This window comes from Limanda limanda, chromosome 20 (genome assembly GCF_963576545.1).
Source record: "Limanda limanda chromosome 20, fLimLim1.1, whole genome shotgun sequence".
Taxonomy (NCBI): domain Eukaryota; kingdom Metazoa; phylum Chordata; class Actinopteri; order Pleuronectiformes; family Pleuronectidae; genus Limanda; species Limanda limanda.
Genome location: NC_083655.1, coordinates 9,774,152 through 9,793,577, shown reverse-complemented (window position 1 = coordinate 9,793,577; position 19,426 = coordinate 9,774,152). Strand labels below are relative to the sequence as shown.

Here is a 19,426-nt window from a genome sequence, read left to right as displayed (position 1 = left end):
CCCTCTCTCTGACATGTGTATTTCTATGTATTCTGTCCTACAAGTGAATATCTTCGTGAGGCTCAGACATACTGCTTGATTCTCCATCCGTGCAAAGATGACGTTGAGCATCTGTGTGAGCGTGGCCTTTGCTGTGGTCTGGTTGATGAGGTTCTTGCTGGCCAGGTAGATGTTGTAACACGTGCGGACGGCCTGCAGGACAGTGCCCTCGTGGATTTCTATGTGCTGAGAAGTTACTGCCGTCAGCAGAGCCTGGAAGAAAGTGAAAAGTATGACCAGAATAAAGATAACATGTTACGTCTGTTACCACATATTTTTCTGTGAGGACATTTCCCCACAGTGTAACTCATTCATCTTAACCGATTACAGGATAAAGATCTAACAAAACAGATTTAGGATGTGATCAAAATATGAACTTGAAAATACAGCAGTGTTACCATTCATGCCTCAGTGATGATGAAACTGGTGGAAAAAAGACTTCATGGTTCTAAGAGGCTTTTCCAGCCTATGGAGCTTTTTAAGCTTCCGCCCAATAATGCCTACGGTCAGCAGAGAAGCTTTGAGGATAAACAGCCACTCAAGACTAAAATAAAATCTAAAATCTATCGTTCAGGCTGCTATCGCGAATGCTTTTTTTGTTAGGGGCAACATTTTCTAACTCAGCAGTAATGACTCCAAAAAAACACACAAAAATATTTATTATATGTGTATGTATGATTGTACGGTACACTTTAGTCAGTGACTTTTATAAAGGTCACAAACCCTTAAAATACAGCTTACATTCTACATGAAATACCAACTACATTTTGTACTTTGGTGCAGACAATGAACAAAATAGCAACATGAGAATACTGATCTTGACTTAACACTAAATCATTTAGTTGGGGAAAAAACTGTGATGGCTGATCTAATGTTGATCAAGTATCTGTGTTTTATGACCAGGATGTAGCAGAAGACACGGGGGGGTACCACACCTTAATAATCTGTAGCTGAATACCCTCATCCGTCTGCGGCCCTTGGAAACAAGCGCAGATGGTCTCGATGATCCTGTCGATGAGCTTCTTGCCTGGGGTCGTGTTGTCCGGGGCGCTGCCCGTCAAGTGGCCGTATGCTATCAGCTTCTACAAGTCAGATACGTTTAGAACACACAGGCACAAAAATGATACAGAAATTATTTTTCATTTAATTTTGGGAAAGATCTTTAAAAGGTATTTCAAATGTAGGATCCAACATTCAGTGGAAACATAGAAACAGTAGTGCAAACATTGGGGGGTCTACAGGCCAACTTGTCCTGCTACTGACCTGTAAACAGTCGAGCGAGGTGATGACGATGCGGGGACATTTGGACTGACATGCCAGCTCAAACGGCAAGAAGTACTTGTCGGCTTCAATGAAGTTGGTCTTTGATTTGATTGGTGGTAAAGTGCTGGAACCAGATTTGCCGTCTCCGCTGGGTGGACTAGAGAGGAACAGTACAAGAAGAAGAAAAAAAAAGAGAGAGATAAGAGACTGTGAGAACCCTGGGATCACACGGTCCAGTCTGTCTACTGAAGTCACTGGGAAAAAGATGAGCGTTCAAACATCGGCCTGACACGGTCACACACCCCCTGACGTCCAGGCACAGTTAACAGTGCATGGAAAAGTTACTGCTAAAAATCCACTACTCAAACAGGATGTTAAACCTAAAAACGTCTTGCCCTGCACCCAGTTACTCAAGGGAAAATGCAGAGTACCAAAACCTTTATCACAGTCGACTGAATTTAATACAGTGGCTGACTGCTTAATATGGTTCCTGATCTCTCTGAAGGGAGGGGTGGTAATCCCAAGGCTCAGACTTCACCATGTGGTCAAGCTGACAAAGCATTTCCTGTCCTCGGACCAGCAGCTAAACCTTAAATCAAATGATACGTTGATTTCTGATTTTTTTGTTATTTTAAAGCAGAGAAAGAGAAAAAAAATATGGACCGTCGCTTTCATGCGTCTATCCCTGAGCATAACCACCACACCCAGACAGCACTCGCTAGAACAAAAAGAGGAGCAGGGAGGGGAGGGAGAAGGGAGAAGGGAGGGAGGCAGATAAGAGAGGGAAGGGTTGCATTGTTTATGCCTTGGCAATGAAAAAGGATGACTTCAGCTCTTTTTAGAGGGACGACCTCACGGAAAATAGCAGGTTACGATCATTGAGACAAATAGAAGAAGAGAAGAGAGATGAAGTGGCTCGTAAAAGGAAGGGAGGGGTGGGGTACAAAGAGATGAATTTAAGAGGATTCAACAGAAGGAACAGGAAATAATCGAGATAGATAGAAGAAGGGGAGGTAGCTGAAGAGCATAGTGAGGAAGGGGAAACAAAAAAACCACAACAAGAGGTGTCTGAAATCAAAAGATGAAACAGGCATGAATTAAAAATGAATTAGAGCAAGAAGAGACGAGATACAAACACGGCGCATAAATATAACAATTCAGAAAAAACCTTGAACCTTTTAAACAGTACGCTCGCCATTTTCAAAACCGTTTTTCGACTTCAAAGAGGAGCTGTGATTACGCAGAGAGCATCCACTCCGTCGGCTCATGTGTTCTCTGACCCAGTCTGCATCTCTGTGTTATTGTGTAGTGCGTCTGCAGGGAGCACATCTCTCGCTTATTCCTGGACTCTCTGCTTAACGTCAGATGATCTTCTCGCTGCCTCATAATCGGCCCAGTGTCAGACTTAGACTGCCTATTCAACATAATGTGGACATTAACTCGGTTTTATTTGAACAACACAGGCGGTCCTTGACTCGCTGCTGCAGCATGTACTGTACATAGAAGGGAAGACATATTTGTACAGCTTTAAATCAATAACATATTATGTATCAGTACATATTATCTGGTATTTAGTGATAGTAATATTGATGCATCTTATCATATTTTGAATATTGCAATCAAGGACCATTTACTGTCTTGGTCTGAAGCTCTAGACGGCACTGTATCTCATGGTCTTCATCAGTATAGTTGCAGTTTGCTTAGTTGTCATGGAAAGGAGAGTTTTAAGTTTTTAAAAATACTCTTATTCGCTTTCTTCACGAGGTAAGATGAGAAGATCGATAACACCTGGAGTGCATAAATCAAATCAAGAAGATATTAAATGTGATTACTGAGCTTCAAATGTGTTTTTCTAGGTGGATCTTGGCAGCTTTGGACAGAACCAGACTGATTTCCAGTTTTTGTGCTGAGCTAAGCTAACCGTTTGCTGGCTGTAGCTTATTTTGAGCCAAGATGGGGGTGGAGGCCTAAAAGTACTAAGAATAAAGGAAAAAATTGAACAGTTGTAGTAAGATAACAACTAAGAAAACTTCACACGTTAATAAAAAAAGGTTATTTTTACTTCTCTAATGGCGTTAGAGTTAAGTTTACATTTTCTTAATTGAACTATTTTTGTCTAATTCAAAAATAATTCTAAATTGTTTGGGCATCATATTCACTTCATAATGTAAATAATATATTTGATTTATTTCCCTGAAGTACAATAGTCATATTAACAATAATATCTACTATACAATGTGAACTCATAACATAATTTATTTAACAGACTTATATAGATGTAAGTATCTATGTAGTGATATAAAATTACACATAGGCCTAATGTGATGGATATAAAGTCTTCTACAGATAATTGTGAGACTATTGCATCTACATATGGTGAAAATAAGTACAAACTCTAAAAATACTTGAGTTGAATCCAAAAGCAGCAGCGTTTGTATGAGTTGTATGTGAACATAGTGTCTACATTGATCTACCTTTAATGTAGAACTCCTCACCTTGAGGGTAGAAATCATATGGAGTTGGTTACTGATAACGCTAATTTGGATAAAATGGAAAAGCCAAGGAGAAACAGTAGGTGGTGAAAATGGGGAAAGGAATCTCTGAGAGGAGAAACAGGGAGGGATGAAAATGTTAAAAGGGAAATGAAACGGCAGGAGGAAGAAAGGTTAGGGAAAAGGAGAGGTGATGCTCATGCCATGTTTCATTCCAAAACCCACATGGTAACAGGCCAACCACCTTTTGGCCAGAGCTTACAGCAAACACACACGCACACAAAAACAAGTTCAGAATCTGGCAAGGGCTGCTGAAGTAATGCCATTAATGAGAAGACAAGGGGCTGTTTGGAACAGACCAGGCAGAGACACAAACAAAAACACACTAGGGGCTTGAAGGCGTACACACACACTGTTCTAATCCCATTTACTAGTCTGACCAAAGGAGAGACTTGCAGATGTGCCTTGAATTTTAGCCTGAATGTGCAAAAACAGAGACAAACCCATGAAATTACCCATATCAGGTTTAAATAATTGATCAGCTGCTTACCTTAATTTCTCTGACTCTTCTTTGATTTCCTCTGAAAAAGAAAGGGAAAAGATGTTAAATTAGTGAAGTATGAACCGTGGGGGAATGTAAATCCTGCAGTATTTTACTCAGCTAATGACTCCATCGGGAGCAGAGCACATATCAGGCTCGGCAGCACACAGCATTGGATTTCTTTATGAGGGGCGATTGTGAGAGAATATTTTTTTTTTTTTGACTCCAAAACGCACAACTTATGTGTCATGTTTATGCTCGTCAGAACAGAAAGAAATTGTCAAAGTTGTGTATGCATGGAGCCACCAATGTCACTCCCTGTAGATTCTACCATAAACAGTACTGTGCTAACACTTACACTTCATGTAACACACATATAATCTGAATTTTTTTTATATTCAACGTGCAGAAATGGAGTAAATTCTGCTTTATGCATTCACAGTTTGGCAATTTTTTCATTTTTTGCATGAATGTCCTTGTGTTGTCATAGTGATGGTTTTGTTTATGTCCTGCCGTTGAGTGCCAAAGAGCCCTCATAATAATAAACGGCCTTAGCTGCTGCTCCGGCCCAAAAAAATGTAGCCATTATTAACTCGATAGAGTGTCCGTGAGAGAGGACAACATTTGTGTTTATTTCCCAGATCTCCTGGCATGAAAGTGAGAGGGAGCAAGAGGGAGGGAGAGAGAGAGAGAAAGAGAGAGAGAGAGAGAGAGAGAGAGAGAGAGAGAGAGCGAGAGAGAGAGAGAGAGAGAGAGAGAGAGAGAGAGAGAGAGAGAGAGAGAGAGAGTAGGAGGGATGCAGGGGAAAGAGACGGAAATAATAGAGCAGCGAACAAGATGCCAATTGGTACGAGACATTAAAAGGGAGCCTTCAGTGAGGAAGCTTTTCAAAACACAGTGGCAATCGGCAGAGTCCTCACAAAATTGCACCAGCCTGCGATGCTTGGGAAGAACCCCACTAATGCGATGACAGCTCAATTATTTTATTGCTTGAAGGCGAACAGTCTTTTCAAAGATATCCACTTGTCTAGAATATTTAGCACTTAACACTCCGTGGAATTAAATTAAGGCCGGTCTGAACCATGTTTTAGTGCATAGCCGATGAAGGAAACAGTCATTTAAGAAGAGAAACCAGGCTTGGTTTTTGATATAAAGCCGCCTAATTGTAATTTATACACCTGTCACACATCTGTTACATAAATTCAGTCACAATTGACCAAAAGGTATTAGATATATAACAACGTGAAACAGAAAAACTATCAACAACAAATTTACGAAGCTGAACCCAGCACATATTTTTTCCTGACATATATAACTAATTAACTAGAATGAAACTTGAGTAGATCACATACCTCCACCAAGGCCCAAAAGCCCCTTATGAAACCACGTTTAAATCTATCAAATCCTTATTTCTATTTGGATCTCCACTGAGTTTCACACACTTGTAAATAACAGTCCTCTAAACATACCTGGCAAATCAATGAAAATGCCCCAAAAAAACACTTATCTTGCAATGTTGAGGAAAGTGAAAAAAAAATTCTTGATCCACACCGTGATTGGGCTCCCTACCAAAATGTAATGGATTCCATCCGGACCCATAATGCATCACTCAACCAAGATCCATGGTAATCAAATCAACCAATAAACACACAGACGGGGGGGTGTAAACGTAAACTCCTTGAATGAAAATCATTCAATCAATCATATAATCCTTTTGCTCTCCCCTTGTGCCTTGTATTTTCCCTTCAAACTTTAAGATTCTTGAAAGTTATTTATCACTATAGTCCAAACTTTTAAAGTCTGTTGAGCTGCTATACGAAAACCCAATATCCCTGAGCTGTAACCAAAAGAAGATCAGTGTAATATCACACTGCAGTGCATGTTACAGGGAATGAATAGGCTGCGTGTCTCTGTCCTCCTCTATGAGGGTGATCGGGTTAAGTCAGGTTAAGTCAAACAAGAGCACGGGCAGCATCACATAGGAAGACAGTTTGATGGGAGACATGGGGACTGTGTGAGTAATTATGAGGTAAATATCTTTGTGTGTCAAGGGGCTTATGTGAGGAATTATCACGCTAGGATTTGAATAGTGAAGCTGTAGAGCATTGGTGAGCGGTGGTGATGTTGATGATGAGAAAGAGTAGCTGGATATGTAAGTGTTGGGTTCTCCCGGGACTGAACTGAAACTGAAACGAGCCACAGATTAAAGCTGCCGATTCGCGACTGATCTGTCGGGTGCCGGTTTCAAAACACACACACACACACACACAAACACAGAAGGTGCAGACAGATGCCAGAAGGCAGGCGCAGATAGCTGAGTGGAGCTTAAAAACACACACACAAACCTTAACTATTATTTATTGATATGAATCTCATTTTCACCAACTGAGATTTGATATCTTCGTCAAAAATGGCTGATCACAGGCTGTTAAGTGTCAAAAAATTGCTGCCTGAAAAACTCCAAGGCATGGGATACTGAGAAACCTTTGTGGGCTTTTTTACTAGAAATGTACACAAAAGTGGCCCAACGTATAATTGAAATAGGATATGGGAATATTTGTCAGTTAAAACCAGGATTACCTGTGGAGTAATTTACAATCCAGATAATGATATGGTCACAAAATCTACATAAAAATAATGTTTTTTTGACCCTTTAAATTTGATGAAAGTTGTAAACATGTATTCCTTATAACGGCCTTTCAGTCAAACTGAGATAAAGTAACTGTTGCCATAGAGCAACACTAGATGGTTAAATAAAACACTATAAGAAATAAAAAATAATGTCAAAGTGCCGAGGTTCTGACATATCATGTATGTAATCCAAGCAACTGTCAAGTTTGCTTTCTTTAAAAACTTAGTGAAACATACTATTTTCTAATTCCTGTATATGGTACCATGAACCAGGAAATGGCAGTCTTTTGTCACTTATTAACCGAGTCCCTCCACCTCCTCTCTCATATACTGAACACTGCCGACCTTGAAGTTGCCGTGTTCTGTGTCCTGATTTGTCCCAGGGCCTGGGTCTGATCAAAGAAGAGAACAACAGCAGCAGCCTTAGCGTTAGCTCGGTGGAGGGGTTGAAGCCTCCTCCAAACAGGACGACAGTGATGCAGATGAAACCAAATGGCCCAACACTCTTCAATCTAACGAGTCCACATGAAAATAGGACCAGGGTTTTGAAGGGTTTTGGAGAATCAACTAGTGTCAGTTTGAAAATGTGAAACAAGGCCTATCTTAAAACAAGCTTAAATACTGTTTTTAAAAATAAAATGCCACTGCAAACTGAAACAATTATCATATAAACATAAAAACCCACTGATAGCCACCGAGGTCTAGCTTTTGTCTGCAATTTCTTCTTCTTCATATCATGCAAAATGCAAAGATGGTAAGACAGATTCTCATTTTCCGATAATATTGGTGTAACATAGGTATTAGAAACCCTTCAAACAACCTGACTTGTCTGGGATATGCCTTGCATTGCAATGCGAATCAATCACACCATCTTAAATATATGTATATCATTTTTTATTTTATATATTTAATACAAATTTGTATTGAATTACAAGATTGATTTCTGCTATACATTATTGCTGAGTTGGTGCTTCAGCAGATGAGAGCAGGATTACAGCTGCATTTACAGCCCCTCAGGATGCTGCTCTTAAAAACTCTCAAACACTCTAATACTGCCTCCACTAAACACTAGTGAGGAAGTGGCACACATGACACACCTATTTCCCTGACCAGATACATTAGAGGCAGCCATCCTGCTCTTGTGTGAGCTGTAGCCCAGACCAGACCTCAACACAGAACGACATAATGTTTGCGAGCAGCCTGCTAAGCCCTGAATCTCAAAGAGTTCTCCTCATCAGCAAGATACTTTTCCCTCTTACCCTGACTTTGACCCAGATCCTTACAGTAGATGACAGTAAGACGTTAATGAGCATTAATGTCCGGGTGCCAAATCCCCCTTGGAGACAGACATTTCAGGCCTGCATTTGGGTCTAACACATGTAGAAATTTCCCATTTCTCTGGTGTAATATTGTATAGAGCTACTTCTGCAGATGAGCTGTGTGTACTTTGATTGAACTGCAGTGTCCACAAAGACCAGCTAACCCCTCCAGTCCTGACCAGAGTCCCTCCAGATAGATAAAGTGTGAGCCTTTTACTCTGGTTTCAGTTTGTATGGAATCCCATACACCCAGGGGTTGTCGTCTATCCAAGGGCCCCCTAAAGCTGCCTCTAAGCTGTGGAGAGGGTCAGTCACAAACTGGTTAATCATTTCTGCACTCAGCTCTGGAGTGAGTGCGGTCTCAGAGCCTGGATAAAGGCGAGGGAGGGGAGGGGAGGGGAAGATTTCCATGAGCTAGCAAGAGCACAAAATGGACATGCATGAATAAAGCCAGATGCGTACTCACTTTCCAGTCAGGTACTTCCCCCCGTGGCAAATGATACTGTAGCACCTACAATATTAACAACCTTTGTCCTCTACATAGGGAAATAAAAAACTAATTTAGAAAACACCCAGCCCTACAACCACAGCTACAATCTACAGAACATGACAACCATGTAAGTCACTGCTAATCATGAAACAAATCCTCCACAGTCATATTTATTATTGCATCTATCAATGTCAAGTGAAAACAACTCTGCACAAACATCCCTGTCCAGCGGCCTTAGCTGAAGACTTATTAAAGTTAACATAATAGCCTTGGAGCCTCAGTGTAGCAAAGGCTGATATAGGACACCAACAGCACAAGACCGCATTTGAAAAATACACGAGATGTTGACGACAACACAAGCATCAGCACCTCAGGCCTGAAGTCGGCTCACGCAAAACAACCAAATGAGCACAGCTCACTTCTACAGGTACACATGGGTCTCAGACTGTACGCTATGCGAGTTCTACACAGACTCCTAGGAGATAGGAAGCTATGATTTTGAGATGAACAGGCATCTCAACTTCACAGCTTCAGATGACAGTGTCTGACTGTGATGGTGGGATAAACAGCCTGATCTAGACAGAGTGACAGCGACATCTCACTCAATCGGTGAACTTGACAACGAACAGTGACAGGTTTTGGCGGTGCTTCATATAAAACCTGTGTCAAAGGGGCTTATCAGTGATCCCTTCAATCACACTTACACTGAGCTACAGCAAATCTGATCATGGCTTAAACATCAGCCGTACAATGGCGTAGTCAGCTACTACCAAAATCCCTGAAGAATTGCAGTTTACACTCTAATGGCTCAAACATGTGTTTGTGTATCTGGATGAATGTAAATAGTGTTGCTAAAAGATGTGCATACATATTCATTAGTTTTCGCTGAATAAATAAACACTATCGAGACTTAGACTTCACTATGTGAGCTATTTGAGTTCAGCTACAACACATGATGATTCATTTTAGAAAATACAACATCCATTAACACCTACAAGCTGAGAGGCTTTCAGAGTAACTCAGATCAACAAAGCAGCCTCCCCCCCGTCTCTCACTGCTTGCAGGGTTAACTTGTGCCTGCGTCTTCCTCCTGGATGCCACCATGCCCAAATGACATGACAAAGCATTCCTCAACCAGCAGCTGCATATAGCACCCTAATGGGAGTGTTCGCTACAGGGACCTCAGCTAGCCAGAATCGTTAACACTGGAATCGCAGGCCCTCTCTCCTCCCTGGGCGTGTCTGGGTTCATGTAAATTTGGTCACACAGCAGTGCATTAAACAAATGTCATGAGCACAAACTGAGGTTTGCGACCATTGTAACCTAAGCACTGGAAATTATACAGTTTATCATCTTATATCTTCTGACTTGTAGTGAGTTTGACCTGTCCTGATATTGTTTATAACATAAATATCTGAAATTTGCCAAAGCTTGCGAGCACTATACACTTGTAAAGAGAAGGTTTAACTTTGACACAAGTGCTCTGCATCACGGATGTCTTTATTGTTTTTAAAAGATGTAAAAAGTAACATGTTTCCAGCAATGTTCAATGTCATCTTTTAATTGCGTCATATATTTGCTTTACCCATGGCTTTGCCTGTCTGTGCTTGGAAATTCCGGGATAAACAATGTATGATGGTAAGGAAAAACACACTCCAATCCAATTAGACAGTCTGCTGGGGATTATAGTAGCATCATAGCACCTTTAGCACCTGTTGTGTATAAAACATGTCTAATGCGGTTTTCAACCAGCAGCAAATGCATCTGAAAACATGCAACAGCTCCTAGGCTCCTATGATTGCCATCATCATTTAGTGTAAACTGCAACAGTGTGAGCTGCAGAGCCATGCTATGAGAAGCCTAGGATGCTGCACCCACCTGGACCAAAAATTCTTGCTGACTAAAGCCATTGGATCAGCACTAATTCAATAAGGAGACATTCTGCCAGAATGTCTCCTTATTGAATTCTGTTCACACATCGAACCACAATCAAACTCGTGCGCACACCCAATTTCTCGTGAGAGCTCCAACATTTCATCAATTAAGACACAGCAGAGCTTGCAAACGGCTGCTCTGCCGGCGAGAGGGAGAGAGATAAACACACGGCCCTCTGGAGACAGTATGTCACAGGACTAGCAGCAAGAAAACAGCATCGCTGGGAAGTGACGGCGAGTTCAGACAAAGAGTGAGGAGGGAAAAGGGAGAATGTGAGAGAAAGCAGGGACGAAGACGACGAGGCTGGTTTTCCAAAAGCAAATCAGCTGCAAAAACCTGTCTCTCAACCATTTGGTGTGTACATTTTGCACACTGACAGAATGCTTGTACGGTGTGATTTTAACACTGTAATGGGACACGTTTAGTTTTTATATATTATATTAAAAACAGAAGGATGGACGAATGGAAGGAGAGAGGGAAAGAAGGGTTTAGATATTTCAATGCATCCTAGATAACACTCCTTTCTATTGTGTTTCCAGCAATCTCTACAAAGACACAGAAAAACACAAACAAGAGGTTAGAGGTCAGTCTCTGACTCAGTCATCACCTGAGCAAGGAACTGGAGACTGAGAGAAAGGGTAAACCCCTCATCCTGCAGTGCCATTTCCATTTCAAAGAGCCTGTAGAGCCCATCTGCATCTGGCATGAAACCAGCGGATGGCATGAAGCAATCTGTACGCTGCGATCAGCAAAAATTCAATCCAGCGCCAGATTATTTGTGGTTCCAGTGACTGTGGGTCTCAAGATATGGACCACTGACGGCTTGACTTTAGCAGGAGAGGATGAGAGAATTAAACTGAGGACACACAAGAAAGAGCCTCAGGACTCAGATTGATATAAATGTTGACTTTGTGATGATCTAAGTTTCTTCTTCTCTTCACAGAGTCAAAGATTTACTTCATTATCTAGACTGACAACATTATACTTTAGCATCTCTGGTGGATTCATTGAGCATGAAACAGCGCTCAATAAAAATATGTCAACAACAGGCATAATAATAAAATCATTGTCGCTTCGCACTGCTAAAATAGGCTAAACTATGGATGAATCAGTGCGTAGGTTTCCACCTCCACCTACTAACAAACACAGGGGCCGGGGCCTCCACCAGGGAGAGCCTGAGAAAAATCGGACCCATGACATTTCCATTGTGCAGGCTGAAAGGAAAGGTTGCACAGCAGTAATTACATTTGGAGGGGAAGAAGGAAACACTGCCAGAGGTTGTCTGGGCTACCTAATCGTGTGTGTGTTCATGTGTGTGCGCAGGCCTGTATGTGTACGTTACGTGTGTGTGTGTGTGTGTGTTCAACTCGCTCACACTTGCATAAGCCTAATAATCACTGGTCTGACTCCCATGGCTAAATCAAGGCGAAAAAGTCACAAAGCGTATGGCCCCCCCTACTTCATTACTGTGGGCTTTGTAATTTAAATGAAATCATATTTAATAATTCCACTCTGGATACATGATTTAGCACTTCTCCACTCTGACTCTATGGTACCTTCAGACCTCTGAAATTGGGTTATTATTACTGTGCAGCACCGTGCTGCACAAGCTGGAGATTAAAAGCAAATCAATGGAGGATAAATATGTGTACTGAGAACGGCATCCTCATAAATTCATTCACAGTGACCTTTCTCATCATACCGGCTGACGATTAGGTCCCTGCATGTTTAGCGGGAAGCCATGATGAAGTAAAAACTCCATGTGAGGCTACATGAGGTTTTCACAACCATCTCACTTCTTCACTTTTCTTTCAGACAAACAGAAATTTCAATTCTCTTTAGTTTTGTAAAATAATAAATCAAGATCCATGGATTCTTTCCTGAGAAAACTGTGAAATTCCTGATTGCCGCTGAGCTATTGATCCGCAACAAATTGCAATGTGTTCTTTCCTGACTCTGATCCTTTCACTAAGTTTTGTTGTAATTCGTTCAGTCGTTTTTTTTGGTGTAATCTTGCTTCAAAACAAATGAAGCCAATGAGGTGAAATCATGACCTCATTGGCAAAGGTAAATACAAAAATTCCCTATTTTAAAAGCAGGATCTGTTTTGGACACATTTGTGAAACAGACTCTGAGGTTCAAGCCTCTGGCGGTGCATTTCCCTTCACAGTGACATTGGAGAGCTGGTGAACTGGAGCACATCAGAGCCCTGTAGTGCCTACGACATTTTTACCCTTTTGTACTATTAGCAATGTATCACCTGACATTTGGAAGAACCTGCTGTTAAATGTTTGTACAGAATGTGGAAGGCAGGTTAGCCATGTTTGCTAACTAGTCTACAAGATGTTGCTTTTCCTTCATGAGACGGCTAGTTTAAATAATGAATTAAATAGCGTTATTTCAAGAGCAGCTGAGTCATCTGAAGCACAATTGTTAATGTTATCACACAACATAGAGAGAATGGAGATTGGGGGGGGAGAGAGAGAGAGAGAGAGAGAGAGAGAGAGAGAGAGAGAGAGAGATCCGTTTGCGGTATAATTAATGAATCACCTGTCCCAGAACAATCATGTATTATGTATGGAGGTATCAGTTCAAAAAATATATATAAAGAACCATAAAAAAGAAGAAAATTAACAATGCTTAAGGGTAAAAAAAAAAAGGCTCTCTAATATCTGAAGTATCTTCTTCATATAGACAAAAGAATTATTTATGCTTTCAGAGCAGGCACTGGTGCTTCCACGTTGACTTTCCACTGCTCATTATCTATTACGGCCGTCAACCTTTGGGGTTACAGGCAGCTTAAGCGTCTGCACTTGGTCTGGAGGGGACAAAGGAGACAGAAACCTGGCACGTGGCATCACCCTATCTCATCTCTCCCTTTACTTCAAGGAAATGAAGCAGTAGAGTTGATTGCGAAAGAGTTTATCTCAACATATTATTGTGAATTTTAAAATATTAAAAATCTAGGACTTCTTGCCCTGTTCCATCCGAGTACTAAAACTTAACATGTGCTAAAACTAGTGCTAAAACTTAACATGAAAAAATATTGACATGAAAATGCACATCGGTAATCACCTTTACCGTCATGTGTCGCTTGTTTGCCAATATTCAGAAAATATATACAGAAAAGATGTACTTTTTTTAACATAGACATTTTTTTTAATTAAAGTTCTATATATATTTTATATATACATTGTATTTATGATTTTTATTTGTGGTAACTTAAAATGTTGGTTAAATATAATGTATTAATTACATGAATTTAAATATATATTTGGCAGTTATTATGGTATTGGAAATTTATCCAAAATACTTGACCAAAGCTGCCCAAAAATCCTAATGGTTGGATTCTGTCATTAGGTATTTGATACTGCCACAAAACAAGTCTACTTGACAGGTTGTTATCTCCCTTCCTTTGCTTGTGCTTCAGCTATGGATCAAAGTATGGATCAAGGAATTTGAACTTGGCACACATACACATATATCAGATATCAGCTTGCAGTCAGGCAGTATAACAACCTTAGGGTTAATCATTTAGTGCCATTAACATTTACTGCACCATGAGAAATAAAGTCAAATAAAATGCAGCTGCAATCTCCTCCATCATTTACGCTTTCTCATCTCCAGCAGTGCTGCCACTTTCATCAGTTGGCTACCTGGAGTGCCTCTGCTGAATGGAAATCAGAATTCATCTTGTGGACTGATACATTTCTGTCAGGAGTATGAAGCATAGTGGTAAAAAAAAAAGTTGACAGGTACACAAATCAGGAAGACCTTCATTATTCAGTTAAAGTACAGCCATCTCCTGTACACTTCATATTTTGGATGAGCTATATGGGTCCTTGGGGAGCCGTGGTAAAAGACCTTAATTGAAACTGGGACCATTTATAGCCTGGTGCTTATCATGGGTGAGCATGTGGTGGCTATGGTGCCGCTTATCATGGAGCAGCATGTGTTCACCATCCTTATTGATGAGAGGTGCATTTGTCCCGTTAGATTCTCTGCCAGGTTTGCCAACTCTAAATGAAAAGTTGGCCCATGCCTGCAGTGGCCTTGAGTTTGGTGCGAAAGAACAGCTTGTTGATCATGTCTGTGTAAACAGATTTTACTCCAGGTTCTTATGAGCTTGGATGAGAAAATATTTTGCTACAGTTATGCCATAAATGCGTGGAGGTGGTAGCTGTAGTTAAACCTGTCAAACAATATGGTTTGTGCTTGTGCTTAAAGTTAGGGGAATAAGAATTTAATAGATGGTGGGTGAAAGAATCTGCATCTCGAGTTCAGCCCTAATTTAATGAAAGAACTGATTCACACAGAACTTTGAGATTTCCTTTTGTAATTCTCTGAATTTAACTAAGACGACAAATCCTCTGTGACATCTTTTCTATTTGAATTTTTGAAATTAGAATATTTAGATACAAGTTTAGGAGCTAGATTAAATATAAAACTTTATATATTTAAAAAAAAAAGGTATATGACAACAACAACTGCTTTACACTTTAAAAGTGGAATGGCACTCAGTAGAGCTACAGTCCCCTTAACTCGCTGCACCAAACCTTACACACTCATTGAACTCAGTTCCCTAAATTTGCCAGATTTCTTTTAATCAAGATACATGAATAACTAAAAAAAGTGAATACAAAATAATTCTGGATCCACACCTAAATTTAATGAGTTCTTCCGTGACCGATGCTGCATCCTTACTCCAAGTTTCATGGAAAATCTTGCCAACAATCAAACGTATACAATTGTTGTAAGCCCAGAGTCAGTCACTGCTTGCTCCTAGTTTATTGTAAATTCCTCTCTCATAAGCTCTTGTTGCAAAGCATTCACATTTAATGCATGTCAAGCCACTCAGACCATCAGGAATGCACCACAGCTACTCAAACTGTCAATACCTCAGAGTGAGCTAACAATTGACCACATGACTCTGGCTCAAAAGACGAAGAAAAAAAATCTCTGGCAACAGATTCTGGCATTACATTCATAATTTACCCTACTCTCATGTATCCCCTTATAAAACCTAAATCACCTGAGACGAGCAAACTGTATCAGCAAAAGTAAACACTTTCCTGATGAAGAAATTAAGCATCTAATGAGCTCACGGGCCCTGTGGCTGTTTTCTGAAGAGTTAGTGGACCACAACAGGATGGAAATGCTACTATATAATAGATTTTATTAGGTAGCAATGAAGATGTATTTTTGTGAAAACAATATGTCACTTTCAGTAAGTCCAGGGAGTCTGAGTAGAATGTCATTATAACACTATATACTGTATATACATTACTCTCACCACACTACAACATACAGGTCTCTGAAGTTCAGCTACAGCTACAGGTGTTGAACAAATTTATGATCAGTGTTCCCTGACAAGGAAAAAAACAAAGTTCTTGCCTCCAATATGTAAGAAGAATATCCAGCTGCAGGCAACAAAAAATGCCTTCCTTGAATTTTTGAAAGGAGGCGTCAAGACTGCAGCTGCAACAGGTTTCAAGGTTGTAGTAACCTCTGCAGCTGACCCCAGGATCATGCACCTCGAGGGGAGAGATAATGAGAAACATGCTCAGCGGAACTCTACCCCTCGAGTGGCTACGAGCTTGGAAACAAGTTCTCCCTCCTCTTAAGCTTGTACCGAGTCCCCTGATTTAGCTTGTTACATTCACACTATGACTTTCTCAGCAGCAGCGAAGCCATATGAAATGTTCACGTCGGAGAGGACCAGCTGGGTTTGAAAACAAGTGGGCCATCTGCAAGGGCAGCATCTTACGTGGCTAGCACTTTGGGATCATAACAATGAATTAAAGCCTGTGCTGGGCAGATACAGCCTGTGGGCCTTTGATATATCAGCCCCTTTTATACAGCCTGTAAAAGGTGGGAATGTGGCACCTTTATTCCACCTCCCTGTTCTTCATAAAAGACCTCTGATTCTGGAACAGCAGCACGCTATCTTAAAATCACAGACGGGGGCAGCACTATGCCAGCTTTGTATGGTTCAGTGGAAACAAGCAAAGGCAACATACAAAGAGATCTTCCTAAAGGCAATATAACAGGCTGTCTTATATAAAAGAGGCTATTGAGTTAGCTGTCAGTCTTACGCTCGTTCTGATCCTTGGTATCAGACAGCTCCTCTCAAAGACGACGACGGTGAGATCTAAAGATAATAGGATCCTGCCTCCGTGACAGTTCGGAGTGTGTGAGAAACATAGACTGTAAATAAAGATGGACGCCGCGTGTCCACTTTCTCTCGTTGTACCAAAGTGAAGCTTAAATATCTGAGCGCTGCCATCTTCAGCTGGTGACGTCATAGGGAGTCTGCACAATATTCAGGTCAAATAACAAACTTGCTGAAAAGTGTGATATTAACTATCTAAAAAGATGGAACATCTTTGAGGGAAAAAAAAAATTTGACGGATACTTTTCAGTTTGGTCTATGTCCGGTCAGTTGGTGAGGGTGGACTGTCCAGCAAATGTATCCTATTTACAACCTTTCACCTCTGTCCTATATGCATCGCAAATATGCATTGATTCACTACCAGCTCGACAACAACACAAAAAAGAAGTGAATAAAAGTGACTGCTATACAAGGAATAATTCAAACCCCAGGGAGACAGTGAGTGACAGGCAAAAAGAGACTCTGGTACAGGCACGCTCTCTGAGATGTCTCAGAGCCCCAAGAGCCAGAGAGGATTATGTAAGTCACTCAGTATACTAGGTCAACCACTCGGTTTTATATGCACTACTTATGTACTACTGCTAGCTCATTGCTAAGATTCTCATTTCGTATATTTGAATGTATGGCTGAGCTCAACTGTGATGGTAAAAGGTTTTACCTGACCTAACCTGAAAACACCCACAACCACAGACTGAGTGACCAATGTTGCTTGTTAAAGTAGAAGTACAATGATAATAGAGTTGCTCTTATACCATTTCTCTCTTTACGATACTTATTCTAATATTGGGACTTTGTTTACTTCTTGGCCAAAGAAGTGATTTCCTGGGAAAGAAAACTGGAGTTTATCTGGGTGAAACTGATGTACCTTCAAGACGTGGTATCTGACCGGTACATACACTTGTATACTCTCCAATGCCTCCTCTGCATTTTCAGCAGTATCAGTGGTGTTTTCTGAAGCTTTATCTGAACATATTTAGAACAATAGAACTACTTAAATAGCCGACTCTATGAGACTCAGTAACCGTGAGTGAATAATTGATTTACAATACACAAAGGTGTGTCACCCAGTGATGATAGCACTTTGAGTCTAAACTTCAAGTCTAAATGTTCCCCTTCCCAGGTTTACAACAGTGCATCAAATTCAGATGTGGGGTGTAATTTCCCTTTAAGTCCTTACCACACAGACCTAAACTCCTTCAATGAAGCCTCACCCATTACACTCCCCAAGTGTGCAGTGGAATGTAAGATCTGTGTAGGAGAGCTGACCTTGCAAAACATCAGAGCAAGACTAGACAAACATCATGGTGTATTTAGCCTTCAAGGCCACTGCAACGGCCCACAAAACATGACTGTATTGATAGAGGCAGCGACTGAAGGGACAGGTAGGATGTTTGGCTGCTGCGCAACATGGACTCACTGTTTCTCTGGCAGAGTCAGGTTACTCCCCAGCGCAGGACAAAACACTGTTTGTTCCAAGATAGGGAACAGGTAAAAAAGTACAACTAAAGAAAGGTCTTTGAATTCCCCTTCATTCCTTTTAACTGAAACTCTGATCTTAACAGCTTTGTTAATCATTTAAAAGGTTTATTTCATTTTGTCGTCACTATTTTCTCTCTTGTGCATTATTGTTGTCTAATGCTTTGTGATCTTCCAATTGCTTTTCATTTATGTGTCAAAGCACCTTGTAACTTTATTTGAAAGGTGTTAAATAAATTAAGTTTATTATTATTATAAAACCATCATCTGCCGTGATCATTTATGAATTTCCATTCTACTTTAAACGTTTGAATTATGTTTATTACCATCAGACATGTTAGTACACCTGCTAACTAATAGTTCCACTAAGTTACTACATGTATTTGGAATAAAGCCGGATGTTAAATGATGTTGACTTCAAAATAAAAGCATGGTCAATGTGACAATGCCTTCCTGGTCTTTGTGATGAACGACCAAAACATGCTATGAGAAAAATAAAGTCTGTTTGTCTTATTTAATATTATTGAACACGTTTTCGGTCTTTAATGTGGTAGTTTAACCGAACCAACGTATGACTTGTGTTGTAGATCGAAGTTGTGACCGGAAGTGGAGTATCATTTCCGCTTGTGTGATGTAGCATGAAGGTGCTAAGGAGTATTGACAGCTGTCACCTTCCTCTCGCCTCTGTCCCGGCTTCACTTGTCGTGTCACAGCACAACAGAGGAAGATGAGGGTCCAGTTTATTTAACACATTAAAAACACACAACACAACATGAAGATGTGTCATCTATCTAACCCTAACCCTTGTTGTAGCCACGTCTCTCCCATACCAGGAAGAGAACATGTCCCCCTCTGGAGGGATCGAGCCTCACAGAACACACAGTTATGATGGAAGCGAGTGGAGCTCAGCGGCTGCTTGTGTTGTGCTTTGCCCGTTAGCTTGACCAAGAAGGCGGATACAACCCTGAGCCCTGGTCGCTAACACCCACCACCCTCCTCCTCCACCACCTCCACCTCCACCTTCTCCCCCGGTGGTTAGCACGGAGCCGTGTCCACTTTGCCCCCCCA

The 19,426-nt window shown here is 40.8% G+C and overlaps 1 protein-coding gene across 2 annotated transcripts in view; it reads right to left on the bottom strand.

Annotated features, from left to right (window-relative positions):
- arfgef1 (ADP-ribosylation factor guanine nucleotide-exchange factor 1 (brefeldin A-inhibited)) overlaps nucleotides 1–19,426 on the bottom strand; it is a 45,391-nt gene that overhangs the window by 25,602 nt on the left and 363 nt on the right. For both annotated transcript variants that reach the window (XM_061093539.1, XM_061093540.1), the window contains exons 2-5: nucleotides 4,345–4,375; nucleotides 1,303–1,459; nucleotides 975–1,121; nucleotides 73–252 (exon numbers count right to left, since the gene is read on the bottom strand). In XM_061093539.1, coding sequence (XP_060949522.1) covers nucleotides 73–252; nucleotides 975–1,121; nucleotides 1,303–1,459; nucleotides 4,345–4,375 — 515 coding nt within the window. The remainder of the gene's footprint in view (nucleotides 1–72; nucleotides 253–974; nucleotides 1,122–1,302; nucleotides 1,460–4,344; nucleotides 4,376–19,426) is intronic.